General features: G+C 39.7%; 1 protein-coding gene across 4 annotated transcripts in view; it reads left to right on the top strand.

Annotated features, from left to right (window-relative positions):
- RXFP1 (relaxin family peptide receptor 1) overlaps positions 1-17,422 on the top strand; it is a gene marked incomplete at its 5' end in the record, with an annotated part of 94,609 nt that overhangs the window by 57,871 nt on the left and 19,316 nt on the right. For all 4 annotated transcript variants that reach the window (XM_079919715.1, XM_079919716.1, XM_079919714.1 and 1 more), the window contains 5 exons: positions 2,767-2,838; positions 8,006-8,077; positions 8,167-8,238; positions 8,817-8,891; positions 17,271-17,342. In XM_079919715.1, the coding sequence (XP_079775841.1) occupies positions 2,767-2,838; positions 8,006-8,077; positions 8,167-8,238; positions 8,817-8,891; positions 17,271-17,342 (363 nt within the window). The remainder of the gene's footprint in view (positions 1-2,766; positions 2,839-8,005; positions 8,078-8,166; positions 8,239-8,816; positions 8,892-17,270; positions 17,343-17,422) is intronic.

The raw sequence follows: 17,422 nt of genomic DNA, 5'->3' as shown, positions 1-17,422 counted from the left end.
GTGCTGCAACTAAGACCTGGAACAGCCAAATAAATAAATATTAAAAAATAAAAAAGATTAGATAGAGAAGAATTTTCTTCCATATGTTTGCAAATTCAATCTCTACCTAAGATAGAAAGTCCTTGTGGTTTGAAACCTCCAAGCATGTTTTTTAGGGACTTAATTCCATTTTCACATCTGCCTCATTGGTTGAGTTTTATCTGAAATGCTAGCTTCTCTTCAGTCTAAGTTTACCTACGTACTCACAGAATCCATGATGGCCCAGGGGATGGTTATCTGTTATTTAGGTCAACTTTGTGGCTAAATCATATTGTCATAGGCTTAAACTGTTGGGTTTAAATATTCTGTGCCTGAATCACGCTATCTAGAAGACGTCTCAGAATTCCCAGTTTCATTCTCACACCTACACTGGTTTGGGATTTGTTTTTACACTAGAGACCCCTAGTATATAGATATCATCTATCTGTACTTTTTCTTTAAGATAATAAAGATAGAGCAGAATCAGAAGAAAAATGTATCCACTTTGTTTGATGAAATGTTCTCAAAGCTCGGATTACCTGCAGAAAAATATTTCACATCAGAAAATTAAATTCTAATAAAAATGACTTTTCAGAACTGTATTCTAGACATTTATCAATCAAGTGAGAAGAGCTTTTCAAAATTAAACCTGATACACAAACTTCAAGAGGATATTTCCTTACTTTATTTTCTGATTTCTGGAGTAGGAAGAATTTTTCTGATCTCTAGCACCACCTTATGTCCACATGGTTTAAAAAGAGTCGGGGCTTCGACTCTAAGCATCAGGATTCAATAGTTTAGCAATTTTACACAGTGAACACTGAATTAATTCTTGAACGACCAATTTGTTCCAAGTAATAGATCAAAATAGCCTAATTACCAAAAAAGTTCTGATTGGTGATTGGCTCCACCTCCAGGCAATATAATCTATTGCTTAACAGAAAATTACAGTACTTGGAAATAAATGAATAAATACTTGTCAAAGTTTTTCTGTTTATTAGTGAGAAAGATGCATCGCCTAGTAAATGACTGGACCACAGCATGTTCTGTGAGAGTGTTAGGTGTATAACAAACTTAACATTTTACAATCAAAGTTAGGTTTCTTGCATGCTGGAGAAATAGGGACTCTCCTTTAGTCAAAATTTCTAATTAACTGAGAGTTGGCCCACACTGGTTTGTCCCTTATCACTCCTAAAATCTGTGAAAATTATACATAAACTCAGCAAACCCTGAAGAACAATGGTGACCTGCATCAGTAGAAGATATAAGAGTTGAAGTCCTTACTTTTGCCCTTGTTCACAACCCGGGGCCAGTGTACGTAGATGTGCAGAGCTTAAATGTGTGTGTGGGATGCAACGGCCTGTGCTCCAGGTTCTGTCTCCTTTGACCTCCTGTTAACTCCAGACCCAACCTCCAGCATGACCTCAGTGAACTCCGCAGCCAGCATACTTCCTTGGCCTTCCAAGCTAATTTATCTTCTTCTAGACCTGATCCTTTTTTGCTGTTTGTTTTTTAATATGAAAACCAAGTGTCACTGTTTTTACTTCTTGTTCCTGGAAATTTTCTTTTAGCAAAAATTATACTTCTGGTTTCAGAAGTTTGGGGACTCTTCCAGGCTAAAAATAAGATACTAATATATGCTTCCCCTGAAACTTGTCCCACCCTCTACGTTCTGGAATGTTGTCGATCTTCTCGGTCCACCTGATTCTTTCTATTTCTGTTTTTCTCTTTTGTCATATATACTCTTGGTAAGTTTCCTCAAACAGTTTTTGGAGCGAAACTTAGGTGTCAAATTAATACAATTCAAGTTGATTTGCTTGGCCAGTTTGTGGTTTACATGAAATATGGTTTGGGGTCTTAACGACGTCACAGCCTTGTAGTTTTGCCAACACTGTGTTGAATACTGTCAAGTTTGTAGAATTATAGCAGAAAATGTTAAAAAGTTAAAAAGGCTTCTAGGCTTGTTTGATTAGTGAGTGCATTACCATACACTAAAACTGAAGTTTCACTCATTAAAAATTCAAACATTAAATTTTAGCTCTCGGCCTTCCCTGGTGGCGCAGTGGTTGAGAGTCCGCCTGCCGATGCAGGGGACGCGGGTTCGTGTCCCAGTCCGGGAAGATCCCACATGCCGCGGAGCGGCTGGGCCCGTGAGCCATGGCCGTTGAGCCTGCGCGTCCGGAGCCTGTGCTCCGCAACGGGAGAGGCCACGGCAGTGAGAGGCCCGCGTACCGCAAAAAAAAAAAAATTTAGCTCTCGTGCGCCTACCTTTATAACTAGAAGTTCCAAATAAAAACTAGCCTAATCATATGTGAACTTAATCAAGAAACAAAATGACATGATACCCAGCTCTGCTAAATTATTTTGTTATGTTTACCTTTTTTAATTTTTAAGAATTTTTTGACATTTCCTCTTTCATTTTTTTTTTAACTTTTATTGACGTATAGTTGATTTACAATGTTGTGTTCGTTTCAGGTGTACAGCACAGTGATTCAGTTATACATATACGTATAAATATATGTATTCTTTTTCGACATTCTCTTCCATTATAGGTTATCACAAGATATTGTGGTAAAATACACACAACATAAAATGTACTGGCTTGACCCTTTAGTGTACGTTCAGAGGCCTTACATCCGCCCGCATCTTTGCAGGGCCGTCACCGTCAGCCATCCGCAGAACTCTTTTCATCTTGCAAAACTGAAACTACATTTCCTTACGTTTTCCTTTTAATCATCATTTTCACAGGTGCCTGCAAAACAATAAGATTAGATCCGTATCCGTCTATGCTTTCCGAGGACTTCACAGTCTCACTAAACTGTGAGTACCAGCGCCCATTAGTCTGCCCTTCCGTGGTGGCCTGCCAGCCCGACCCATCCCACCCACCACGGCCCTCCCGCCCACGACAGTGCCCACGGGACATGCAGACAGTGGACGGTGAGCACAGCACTGGGGCCAAGGGCATGGGACCCTGAGTCACACAGGCTGCCGTCCCAGTCCTACCTCACCACTCGCTGGGTGTGTGAACTTGAGAACTTAATTTCCTTTCTAAGCATCGGCTCCCTCTACCGTAAAATGCAAACTACAACAGTACCTACCTCAGGATTGTTGTAAGGAACGAATGAGAAAATCCGTGGGAAGAGTTGGGCGCACTGTGCCGGGCACGTAGTAGGAACTCAATATACATAAGCCGTGGTGACGGGAATGAGGATTGAATGAACTTTATCAACATGAGAAAGTCTGGTGATGATTAAAATTTATGAAGGAAAAAACCCAAAGACTTCTCCAGTTACTCTTTTCCCACTAATTCTGCTTTTACAAATACATAAAGCACGATACGTTTAAAAGAACAAAGCTTTTTTTAAAATTATGGTAAAACATATATAACAAATTTGCCATTTTAATCCTTTTTAAGGGTCTCGTTCAGTGGCGTTCAGTACATTCACACTGTTGTACAGCTGTCCATCTCCAGAACTGTTCACCTTCCCAACTAAGACTCCACACCCACTAAACACTAACTCCCCACGGCCCCTCCCAGGCCCCGGCACCCACCGTGGTACTTTCTGTCTCTATGAATCTGACTACTCTAGGGGACCTCACAGAAGTGGAATCAGGTAATATTTTCCCTTTAGTGTCAGGCCTTTTTCATCACGTCTTAAACTTAGCATAATGCCTTCAAGTTTCAGGCATGTTGTAACATATATTAGAATTTCCTCCCTGTTTAAGACTGAATAATAGTCCACTGTGTGTATATATATATAAAATACCACATTTTCTATATTCATTCCTGATGGATGGACATTTAGGTCGTTTCCACCTTTCGGCTATTGTGAATAATGCTGCTATGAACGTTGGTGTACAAATATTTGAGTCTTTGCATTCCATTCTTTTGGGTGTACGCCCAGAAGTGGAATTGCTGGGTCATACGGCAGGTCTACGTTTTGATTTTCTGAGGACCCACCATACTGTTTTCCACAGCATCTGCACCATTTTACCTTCTGGGATTTTGTTGTTGTTTTGTGTTGTGTTGTTTTTAATAACAGCCATCCTTATGGGTGTGAAGTAGCATCTCATTGTGGTTAAGAGCTAAGCTTTTTAAAACAGTCTTTCTCAAAGTTCCATTCCATTTCAGCTGCATTTTACCAGGCAGCTGAAACTTACCACCTAGAAGTTACTGAATGGAAATATAACCAAAAAATCACATTAATAAACAACTCCCTGTATTTTATTTCTGGCCCCTTGCCTTCTATCCTACCCCACTTTTTACTCCTTAACCCAAGAAACTCTTTCCGGTCAGATTCCTCACTGGCTGTACCAGAGTTTGGGGTTGAGTCAAGAAGGCCACCTAGGGCTTCCCCGGTGGCGCAGTGGTTGAGAGTCCGCCTGCCGATGCAGGGGACGCGGGTTCGTGCCCCGGTCCGGGAAGATCCCACATGCCGCGGAGTGGCTGGGCCCGTGAGCCATGGCCGCTGAGCCTGCACGTCCGGAGCCTGTGCTCAGCAACGGGAGAGGCCACAGCAGTGACAGACCCGCGTACCACAAAAGAAAAAAAAAAAAAAAAAGAAGGCCACCTAATCATTTACTAGCAGAGAAGGTCACCGGAGACCCAAAGTCTCAACAGTAACCCCTGTGGCTGTGTCTACCCCTTTCCTGCTCTTTCGTGTGTTAGCAAATTACTCAAAGTCAATACTGGAGTCGTCCTCATCATGCTTCTGCCTACCTTTCTCTACAGCCTCTCACAAATCTATTCAAAACTTGCTGAACAGCGTCTGCTTGGTTTAATGTTCAATGGGTGTGCAGGAGGCTCTTGAAAGATGGCACAGACTGGAGAGTAAACTTAAGTGTCTTCCATCTGCACCTTGGTTTTTTCCTGGCGCGAGAATATTGTCTGGCTGTTAAAGTGTCACACGGTTCTGGTCTTTCATGGGTAAACATCAGATACTGCTCTTCATTCATCCGTAGACACTCATTATCCCTCACAGTGTGCAAGGTCTTCAGCGAGACACCGTGGGGGGCATAGAAAGAGAAGTCAGACCTGCTACCTTCTAGCTCCTTATTGCAGTATTGCAGGTAGAACCCTGTGCTTCCACCGGGGAGAGGCACCCACACGCTCTCTGGAAGCTTCCAGTCTACGGTGGGGAAACAATGCCAACATATACACAACAACTAGAGAATGGCAAGGGTGTTTACTTAACTAAGACTTAAACCTATGTGGTTCAGACCACAACTGCTAAGATGATTCCCTAAAAGGAGTGATTATTTTGGGTCCAGAGCAGTGAAGGATGACTCTGAAAAATGAATAGGACGGGGCAAATCAGACAGCACAGGGCATGGGGGGTGGATCAAGTCCCTTTCTAGAGGATTTCTAGTGGCTCTTAAGGGAACCCGTGAGTGTTCAGGGCAACTGTTGAAGAGATTCTTAACATCTTCCTGTGCCCAACTGGGGCTCCAGGCTTGCAAGGGAAGGAAGTGGCTCTAATATGGGGCCTTATCCTTTGCTACCCCCAAGAAAAGTCAAATCTGATGGAGAAGGGGAGATTCCTGGAAGGACAGATTTTACAGGATGTCAGCTCTAAGAGCTGTCAGAGTAGCAAAAAGAGAAATCAGTGTGGTCCGTGTATCAGGGGAAGAGGAATTTGAACAAATGCTTGCATGAGAATCATAGGCAATGAGGAAAAAGAACAGGAAAGAAGTTGAAATGGGAGGTTGAACAGAGACCTCATTCTACTAATATGCACCTAGTGTTCCTGACATGCCTGGCTCAAATGTTCAACAGCCCAGTGAATTAGGTATTGGTGTTATGTCCGTTTTAGAGTTGGGGAAACTGAGGATTTCTGAAGTTGCTGTTTGTTTCAGGTCACACTATTAACAAGTAGTGAAGCCAGGAACCAAACTGTCTGACAGCAGATTCAGAGCAGTGAGTTGCTGCATTAGAGAAACTGAGACAAAAATAAACACGCAAGACAATTTCTCTGCCATTTTAAGACAAAATGGAAGGAAAGGAATATTGCACACATTTGAGTCCAGTGCTTTTGCTACCATTGGCAACCTTAGGTATTTTGAGAGTCTCACCTCCACTTTACCAAACCAAAGGACAAAGTGAAGTGGAATTAGAGTTTTCCAAATATTTCCCTTGCTTTACCAGCTGCTGTTGGGCTGTGTGTGGTTGTGTGTGTGTCCAAAAGTTTTCTTCAGAAAAAAAAAGAGAAAAGGCCACATAAAGACTCTAAGGCTGGGGCTTTCCTGGTGGTGCAGTAGTTAAGAATCTGCCAGCCAATTCAGGAGACACGGGTTCGAGCCCTGCTCCAGGAAGAGCCCACTTGCTGCAGAGCAACTAAGCACGTGTGCCACAACTACTGAGCCCACGTGCCACAACTACTGAGCCCACCAGCCACAACTACTGAAGCCCGCATGCCTAAAGCCCATGCTCCTCAACAAGAGAAGCCACCGCAATGAGAAGCCCGCGCACTGCAACGAAGAGTAGCCCCCGCTCACTGCAACTAGAGAAAGCCTGCGCGCAGCAACGAAGACCCAACGCAGCCAAAAATATAAAATAAATAAATTTTTTTAAAAAATAAATAAGGCCTCTATAAAAGAAGAGAGGTGATTTTGAAAGTTGTTAAAAGCTGGTGTTTGCTTTTGGAAGAAAACAAAGAAATAAACACGTAAGAGATCAGCACAACAGAAGGAAGAGTTGGTTCACTCTGCATAAGAGTGAGAAGTAAAGTCGGGTCAAAGTACAATGGGTCTGACTCTCCAGCAAGGCATCCAGAGCAGGTCCATACCTGCCTCCAGGGGCATCTCCTGCATCCCCTCACAGCCTCTTTACCATGACCCCTCACCTTGTCACCGTCACACCTCTCACCTTTGCATAAGCCATTTCCTCTGCCTGGAATCACTCCCACCCATGCTTTGCTTTGTGAATGACACACCTCACCCAAGGCTCAGTTGAGAAGAGCCTTTCTTTTTCTTTTCTTTTTTTGTAATTAATTTTCATTGGAGTATAGTTGCTTTACAATGTTGTCTTAGTTTCTGCTGTACATCAAAGTGAATCAGCTGTACATATACATATAGCCCCTCTCTTTTGGATTTCCTTCCCATTTAGGTCACCACAGAGCATTGAGTAGAGTTCCCTGTGCTCTACAGTAGGTTCTCATTAGTTACCTATTTTATACACAGTATAATGTATATATGTCAATCCCAATCTCCCAGTTCATCCCACGCCCTCCTTTCCCCCTTGGTGTCCATACGTTTATTCTCTACATCCATGTCTCTATTTATGCTTTGCAAATAAGATAAGATGTGGCACATATATACAATGGAATATTACTCAGCCATAAAAAAGGAACAAAACTGAGTTGTCTGTAGTGAGGTGGATGGACCTAGAGACTGTCATACAGAGTGAAGTAAGGCAGAAAGAGAAAAACAAATATCGTATATCAACACATATATGTGGCATCTAGAAAAATGGCACAGATGAACCTATTTGCAGGGCAGGAATAGAGACCTCTTTCTTTAACACTCCCTGTCCCCTCTCCCCTCCAAGCTCTGCTTCCCCAGTCCCAGCAGAGGCCGACACCTCCTCCACTGAAAAGTCAGAGGAACTGTATGTTCTTGTTCTTTTCCCTCTGCTGCTGCAATAACTAACTGCTCACATGCTGTCTTCTACTAGATGCAAAGCCCCTCGGAGAAAGCGATTCCACACCTAGCACAATGCCGCAGCGTAGGGGCTCAAAACAACTTGATGAACAAATGAATAGACAGAGGGAGTGAGGGATTGGCTGATGGTGGGTTGATTATTGGGAAATGAAAAACTAGACGTGAAAAGGTAAGTGATAGAGAACTTTCAGGGCTCCGAGGGCAGGGAAATGGCCTGATGAGAACAACATATAAGAAAATTTAAGATGGACAATTATTGTTCTTCCTTTCCTTGTTATAAGATATCAAGAAGGTATCAAATTTACTGTAGTTATTTCTCTTTTTTCAGGTATCTCAGTCATAACAGAATAACCTTCTTGAAGCCGGGTGTTTTTGAAGATCTCCACAGACTAGAGTGGCTGTATGTTTAATTTATGTGGCATTTTATAGTACTAGCCTTTATGTTCGAAAAATATGTAAATGAACCCATTTTTTTCTTCTGGCTGGCAGGATAATTGAAGAGAATCATCTCAGTCGAATTTCCCCACTAACATTTTATGGACTAAATTCTCTTATTCTCCTGTAAGTACTAAAAATTTATGCAAATATTTCAACTGAAGGAAAAGGCATGAATAAAAATTGGGTTTAACAACATGACATTTAGAATTAAAACCCTAAAATGGAATTTTCAACTAAAAACCATCTCCTAGTCATATCCTATGAGGCTGTTTTGTAGTTGTAACAGTTTTATAAGATCTTCCATCTTCTAGAATGTCAGCCCATCAAAACTGAACACAGCCCCACTGCCATGCTTTATTGAAATATTCTTAAGCACACCGGTACTATCCTCTATTAATCTTGGTAAAGAATAATACGTTTGTTTAAAATCACCTCCTTTTCAGTACCCACTACTGAAGGGCACAGGACTTTTCTTCAGTTGCTAATGTTACTGCTTCCTCCATATGATGGCTACCGTTTGTCTAATTTTATTACTGACAAGCACTTAAATATATCAAGACTTACAGAAAATAATTTGAGTGAGAAGACAACGAACTTAGTAGATGTTCATGACTTCATAAGAATAATGATAAAACCACGTTTTGACTTCAGTTGAGAAAAGAAACAGAGAAATCAGACTCCTTTTTGTTTCTCTTTTTCAGAGCACTGATGAATAACATCCTTACCCGCTTGCCTGACAAACCTCTTTGTCAGCACATGCCCAGGCTGCACTGGCTGTAAGTTGCTGTATCTCCTCTTTTTAAAAATGTTTATTGAAGTATAGTAGTTGACTTACACTGTTGTGTTACTTTCAGGTGTACAACAAAGTGATTCACTTATACATATACATACATCCACTCTTTTTTAGATTCTTTTCCCATATAGGTCATGACAGAGTATTGAGTAGAGTTCCCTGTGCTATACAGTAAGTCCTTATTAGTTATCTATTTCATATACAGTAGTGTGTATATGTCAATCCCAAACTCTTAATTTATCCCTCCCCCCCCTTTCCCCTTTGGTAACCATAGTTTGTTTTCTATGTCTGTGAGTCTCTTTCTGTTCTGTAAATAAGTTCATTGGTATCATTTTTGTAGATTCCACATATAAGTGATATCATATGGTATTTGTTGCTTTCTGACTTACTTCATTTAGTGTGATAATCTCCAGCTTCATCCATGTTGCTGCAACTGGTGTTATTTCATTCTTTTTATGGCTGAGTAATATTCCATTGTATAGAGGTACCACATCTTCTTTATCCATTCCTCTGTTGATGGATATTTAGGTTGCTTCCATGTCTTGACTACTGTAAATAGTGCTGCTATGAACATAAGGGGTGCATGTATATTTTCAAATTAGAGTTTTCTCCAGATACATGCCCAGGAGTGGGATTGCTGGATCATATGGTAGCTCTATTTTTAGTTTTTTAAGGAACCTCCCTACTCTTCTCCATAGTGACTGCACCAATTTACATTCCCACCAACAGTGTAGGAGGGTTCTCTCTATCTCTTCTTACAGAAGACAACTAACTTGTCTGGTTTTGCCTAGTTCATTTCAGATGTCAGGTTTTTTCAAATGGTAGTTGTTAATATTTTTAGCATGATTTTCTTATTAAACATCCCTATTATCTAAACTAACTCCTCTAAACTCTTATCAAAATAAAACATCTCCAAAACACAAGACATACTTTGGAGGCAGGAAGAAGGAAGACAGAAGGGATGTTATGATATCTATGTAACATCACCCCTTCCCCCCTGTCAATCTGTTCACCTGTTCATTTGGTACAGAAAGACTAAGCCACTTTAGTTTCATTGCTAAATTCTGTGTAATAAGACTATGATACTTAGGCTTTATTTTTGAAGTCTCATCACAACAGAATATGTTCCACAGAGTTTTTCACACAGTAGTTTTGTTTGTGGTAATTAGCATCACTCTACCTATGCAGAACTCATTTACTCAGTAAATGTGTCTATTTAAAATACAGGCAAAAATGAAGAAATAAATCCAAAATATTTCTTTAAATGTTCAGTCAATAACCTGCATATACTCTATATATGAAAATCCCCTCTGTCTTTTATTTGTAGGGAATTCCCAAAAGTTTGGTCAAAACACACTAGTTTGGAACCATCTAGGGGAAGAGAAACATCCCCCAAATCATTAGTAAGTCCAGAGGGCATCTTGATATGACAGTATAGTACCCTCAGTAATGACGAACTAAGTCATCAAGGAAAGGGCAAATTAAGTGCGATATTCTTTGTGGTGATTAAATTTGGGCTCAAAAGAATTCACTAATGGTAATTACATGCTCAGTGATCCAAACTTAGTAATGAAGTAAAACTGATTAATATTTATATGAGTAAATTAAAAATTCATGCATTGAGAACAGAAGTAAATGTGGGAGATTTTATGCCCATACAATAAGAAATCTTTCCTTTGTTTTTAAAAAGGTAGCCAAATGTATATTTCAGATAAAAATAAAAAATGATTAGGATTTATAACTAAAGACGTGGACTTTTTAAATTTTTGTTACTAAAATTATAATCTTTAAGTTTTAGCTATCCAAAACAACTCACTCCACATGCATCCCTGAGAGTGAATGTTGTCCCAATTTTAATGCTAGTAATAATTTTTGCTTTGTAAGTATTCATTTTTTAAAATTAATTACAATATCTTTACCTTGTGCATGAACTGTCATTTAGCAAAGTACAAACTAGAAAATCTGTTGGATGTGTCGGCAAACATTTGTTTAACTATGGTTAAGTAGAAAAATAGAAATAAAACAAAAAGAGATATGACAGCCCAGGAGAATATATTTGCAAGATATACAACAGACAACAGATTAAAACTTTTAATATAGTTCTTTCAAAGCAATAAAAAAACTATAAACACCACACTAAAAGATGTGATATTCAAAAAGGAAGGAATATAACTAATAAATAAGCATATGAACAGATGGGGCAATAGCCAAAGATGAGCTAAAGAGCAAGAGGGTAAAGTAAACTTTTATCCGGGGATGAGACAAAGCAAGTTTATATATAGGCAGAAGAAGCTAATGTAAAGGATTTGTAAACGTGGAAAACAGTGAGGATACATTATGGAGCAAGGTCCTGGAAGCCGTGGAAAGGATGGACAAATAAGATGGAATACACACACAGGTGCAATAAAGATGAATGCACCTGCCCTGCTTCAATCGACACGGCACAATTTCAAGATCATAATATGAAGTATAAAGAAAAAGTCACGGAAGGATACATATTATATATGACAATTCCATTCCAACAATGCTGTGCTGAAGCTGTAGACAGCCTCAAGACAATATTGCTCCCACTCTACCAATGAGGAAGAACTTTACAATCTACACAGTCTTAATTTTCTCCAGCCTGTCAGTCATAAGGCAAGCAGGGAAACAATTCTAAGGAGTGACCAAGAGAGACGGGACATATACAGTATTTCACCTTTGGCAGAGCACAAGGTGAAGCGTTGACCCTCATAGAGCAGGTACAAAGAAAACTGCTAAAATGTTAATAAACCTGTAAAGGTTAAGTGTGGGCTAGTGTAACCCTTTGGAATACTGGGAACCCCACACTCAAGGGAGTCAGCTATTCCTAACCGGCTCTTTTTCTCTGGCCTCCACCAGCTCATGGAAAAAGCTGGGAGTAATTAAGGAAACCAGACAGAGTCTTCTTTGGTGGCATGCAGGCACAAACCCCACCTTCTCCCCTAGACTCTTCCCTCTTAGGAAGGAAAAGCTTTACACCATGGGGAGAGGGACAGAAAATCTTCCTGCAGCCAGGGACTGTGCATAGATCCACTGCTTCCAAAGGAGCGGTAGCAGCCAAAGCCCTCTACTCCAGCAACAGGGGCAAACAAACCTCTCCAGCCCAGGATCCTGCACTGTTGCAAAGTGGGTTGGGGCTTCTGGGGCATGTGGGACAACCACGCTGAGAAAGCCCCATCCCAGAAAGAGCAAGAGAAACAATTCTTGTCAAATTATAAAGCAATCAACAGAACTAGGCCCAGAGATAACTCAGATGTTACAACTACGAAACAAGGGAATTAAAATACTTATGATTAATCAGTTAAATGATTAATCATAAGTATTTGGGAAATACAAATGGGAAAGGTGGGCAAAACATGCACACATGGAAAATGTCTGCAAAGAGATGGAAGCTTTAAAGAGAATCAGAGAATTACTTCAACAGGTTGAACACAGCTAACAAAAGAATCAATGACCTTGAAGACAGGTCAATAGAAAGCTTTCATTTGAATCAAAATGAGAACGGAGCATAAAACAAAGATAGAACAGAGAATCCAAAAGTTACAGGATAATATAAAAGTGTCTCAAAATGCGTTAAAGTGGTCACAGCAAAAGAAGAGAAGGACAACAGGACAGAAGATGTTACCAAAAATCTTGAGTCTGCTCACCAGACGCACAGCAAAGCCAATCTACTGGCACCAGATTGTGGTGAAGAAAAGTACAGCATTTATTGCAGGTGCCGAGCAAGGAGAATGGGCAGCTCATGCTCAAAAGACCCAAATTCCCTGATGGTTTTCAGGGAAGTGTTTTTAAAGGCAGGGTGAGGGAGGGGACTGCAGGGTGTGTGATCAGCTTGTGCACAACTCTCTGATTGGTTGGTGGTGAGGTAACAGGGTGATGTTACGGGAATCTCAATCATCAACCTTCTGGTTCCAACCAGCCTGGGGTCTACGTGCTGGTGATCAGCATGCCGTTAACTTCCTCCACCTGGTGAGGGTTTTAGTGTCTGCAAAACAACTCAAGGATATGGCTCAGGGTATTATCTATTGCCCTTGAGGAGGAACTAAAGGACCTTGAATTTGTTTTATGGCTAAACTATTAGTATTTTGTCTTGCTTGACTATTTTCCTTTGTTTCACCATTTTCTCACTTCTCTGATTAAATCTGCTCTTTGGAACTCAGGGAAGGCCTAAGAGGCTAAAGCTTTTCTACAAACAAGAGGTGGGGGACATAGGGTCCTGCTCATTTTTCAAAGAAATATCTGAAGAGATAATGACCAAGAATTTTCTAAAATGATGTAATACAAAAAAACAAAAAAAAATCTAAGAAACTCAGAAAAGAAAACAAGCAGAAGTAGAAAAGAAAAAAAAAAAAAAACTGGACAAATCATAGTCAAACTGCTGAAAACCAAAGATAAAGAAAAGCAAAGAAAAAAGCTTGAGACAACCAGAGAAAACAGAGATATTCAAGCTGTAAAACGAAGATAAGAAATGCAGCACTAATTCTTTTTAAAAGATGGAGGGGCTGTGTTAACACTGGAAAAAAATAGCCTTCTGAACAAAGACTATCACCAGGGATAAAGAGAAATATCACAGAATGATACAGGGCTCAATATGGCAAGAGCCACAGTAATCTTAACTGAGTAAGCAGTTTCAAAGGAATAAAGTGAAACCATAACACTATAAAGAAAAATAGCCCGGTGTCAAGAGATGTCATTTAAAACTAAGAAATCTACCAATATGTGGCTATTTGATATTCCTAAGGTGAATATTAATAAATAGCATATAATTGATCAAAATCCTATGGTGAGAGAGAGAGAGGAAAGAAAAGGCAGGAAGACAATACATACTCATTCCATCATTTCTTATAATAGGAAATTGATAAGTGTTATTGTTATTCTCTAAGAAAGAGAAGATACGATGTATTGGGTAAAGTTGTAGTTATAAAGGTTACCAATAGAATATACAAGCCTTTTTCAATGTTAGAATAAATAAAATTTTTAAGCCATTTGTTGAAAGATTTTTTAATCTATAAAACCATATAATAATATTTTTAAATAGCAGACTAAGGTAAGATACATTAGTCAGATCAATAAACATAAGTGGGCTAAAATTACCTACTAAAAAGAGAAACAGATTTTCAAGTTGGATCACAGAGCAAAATCTAACTCAGTACTATGTACAAAAAAGGCCAGCTGTAACTAAGTGATTAAGAAAGATTAAAAATAAAAGACTGCTCAAAAGTATGCCATGTAAATGCAAACCAAAGAAAGTAGGCATCATTTTTTATCTAAGTAGGTAGAAGTTTGGCCAATTTGCATTAAGCAGTACAAAGAAGGACATTTAAATGCTATAGTGTGCAATTTCCAATACAAGATATTATATTAGGAGTATATATATGCACCAAATAGATTCATATAACAACCAAAACAAAAGAAAAATAGACATACATAAGCGCTAAGAAATAATAATCCACCTCTTTCAGTCCATGAAAGATCAAGGAAAACCAAAAAAAGGATATGGAGAACTAAATAACATAGTTAACGAGTTAACTCTAACTGGTACGTATCAAAGTGCAAAGTCCCTTCTCGATAACAGAACAGATTTATTTGGGGCGGCAAAGTGCCCAGCTAAAATACTACATTCCCAGACTTCCCCACGTCTAGACAGAGCCACGTGGCCGAGCCCTAATTAATAAGGAGGAAGATGTATAGTGTGGAACTTCTGGGCAACCTCCTTAAAGAGAAACAGGAAGAACCTCCCTTTCTTTCCTTATCCAGAAAAGATGGATATGATGGCTCAAGCTTTAGCAACATCTTGGAACACAAAGACAAGGACCTGTGGACAGTGGATATGAAAGACCTTAGGTTTCTAACAACTTAGTAAAATTACCAGACTAGCCTTGGACTACCCAACCCTAGATTTTTTTTTAAATCCTTGTGTAGTTATGCTGTTATAGTTGGGTCTCTGTTCTATGTACCTGTGCTTAATCTTAATAGATATAAACTGAAAGTGAAGAACGCCCAAAATACATTCACCAGAATTGACCATGTATTTTAGGACATACACGTTCACAAACAAAACTCAGAAAACGCGGGATTAGCCTAAAGCAGAAGGAGGGTCATCGCATCCTGGGTGTAGGAGACCAGGTGCACATACAGGTAAATCACGGATGTCGGGCAGAAAGGCGAAGGCTTTCCCCTCCTTCATCACCTCAATTTTCTCTGTGAGATAGGAGCCAGAAAAGTACGGGAGGAAGTAGAGGGAGAGGAGTTTTGCGTGTTTACAAAAAGCCCCTAGGGGATGAGAGAGGGAATTGAGAGGGCAAGATTCTTGGTGTTTTTGTTTTCTGTTATTGTTCTTCAGATCCAAGAACGAAATTTTCATTTTCAGCCAGTTCTGCCATGTATAGAGGGAAACATAAAGTGGTTATATTCAGAGCATCATTAAGTTGGAAAAGTGATCCAGGCATTAAGTAAGCAAAACACCCCCTCAGGTCCATTAGAACTTGGAGCCCTGGCACGAGGAGCAGATTTGTATGCCATACCCCTGCACATCAAGAACTAAAACCTCTAATTTTAGGAAGAAAGCCACGGCAAATTCACAAATAAAGATTAAAATAAACTCAACATTGAATTTAACAATTTAATCAAAAGTCCCTAGTTTATGCCTCTTACTGACTTTTACAAATAGTAAATTAATATTAACATAAATAGTTTTGCTACCTTAATAGAAAAAAAAAAGTTACAGGTGTTACTAACAAGAAACTAACATCAAGAAATGTTGTGAGGCTTAGGAGAACGTCACCCCCTGGTGGTAGATTCCTGGTAACAACAACAAAATAGGAAAAGGAAATAGAACAGTCTGTGTCAATGATAACCTTCGTTATGGAAGGCCAAAGCCTTGGCCAAGGCTAATGATCAAAAGAAGATAGTATAAGTGCTTTATTTCCAGTTTAATAGAATAATAGAAGTTTTTCTTTAGAAGGGTGATCTAGAATCAAGATTTAAGATTTTAACACAATATTCCATATGTACAGAGATCCTGTCTACAAAAACCTTGTTATGGTATATGCCCTTCTTAGATCACTATAGTAAGAAGAAGCTTATTCTCTGGACACCATGGACTGTGAGCTTAAATTTGACATGTTTTGTGTCCTTCAACGAGTAAATCTGATTTTGCAGTCTGATGCAACAGAGAAAAGCCCTAAGCCTGACTTCAAATATTTCTCTCTTCTTTGCTCTTCTCTGTGGTCAATACACCCTTTTAGTCCATTGACTTGATTTCTAGAACGCTTACATGCTGGCCTTCCAGAGCTTCCAGACAGACTGATTTGTCCGCAGCCATTTTTACTGCAGTGCCACAATAAAACTGACTGTCCCAGATACAGCCTCTCCCGCAGAAAAGATAGACACGTCCATTAATGTCACTCGTGTTTCCCGCATAGATTTTAGCAGCCGTGTCAGACTTCAGCTCATATATTTTAGTGGCAATTGTTCCTGAATGGCTTTACGTGGTATGGTGACTGGTAAGCTAAGTGCTGGGGTAAAACGAGTAGATCTAAGAGCCAGCATCTGCTTCTGAAAGTGTATCCCTGAGCTCGGCTAACTCTGTTCTATGAACTTCCACCATAAACCCTACGACAAGATAAAAGACAGGCAATAGAAGAACGCTTTCATGAAAACCAGGAAGCAGAGACAATTAAACAGCAAGGGAGCTCAAGTCAGGTCTGCAAGCAGCGCCCTGAGTCGGGAGTGGAGAGCCAAGGGCAGCTGTGGGTCTCCCTCTGCACTGGCCTGTGTGGCCATATAATAAAGTAAGAAAGCGTGTTCTCAGGGGTAAAAGGCTATGGAGAATTTTTTCTGGGAGTGTCTAGGCAAGGGAGGTAGAGGTTAAACACTGCTTTGCGGTAGCATCTTCTGCAGCAATAGTAGAATCTTCTGTGGGCTGTAGCAGATAGAGTCACGCCACTCAGAGAAATGCCAGTGGTACCTCTGGATGGGTGTTCAATGCGGATCACTACGTGCTTTCTGTTTATATAGCTGGTAGTTACCACAACAAAAGCTGTCCATGTACCTTTTTTCATTCTCTTCACATTCCTTACGATACATATGTACCCATACGAACACCTCATACCTACGCAACTCGAAACATTTTTACTATTAACACAGAAAAACAGAAACATTATATATAAATATATCATTTCGGCTATTATGTAAGTGGCTACACTTACATTATGTGAGAATCCCTATGAAATCAGCAGTATGTGGGAAAAGAATATTTTACTAGAAAACAAATCATTCTTAACCGACTTTTGTGTGTGATTAAAATTTAGCTTTATCATTTTTTATTTTTATATTTCAGGGACTTTGAAGGCAACCACATCCATAATTTAAGGAATTTGACTTTTATTTCCTGCAGTAATTTAACTGTTTTGTAAGTAACGTTTTGTCCTTTTGAAGTATCGTTTTATCTCTTTACAAATAAAATGAATCATTTATGCGAACAGAATCTAG

This window comes from Stenella coeruleoalba (genome assembly GCF_951394435.1).
Source record: "Stenella coeruleoalba genome assembly, chromosome: 4".
Lineage (NCBI taxonomy): Eukaryota > Metazoa > Chordata > Mammalia > Artiodactyla > Delphinidae > Stenella > Stenella coeruleoalba.
This window is presented reverse-complemented; position numbering and strand designations above follow the sequence as displayed.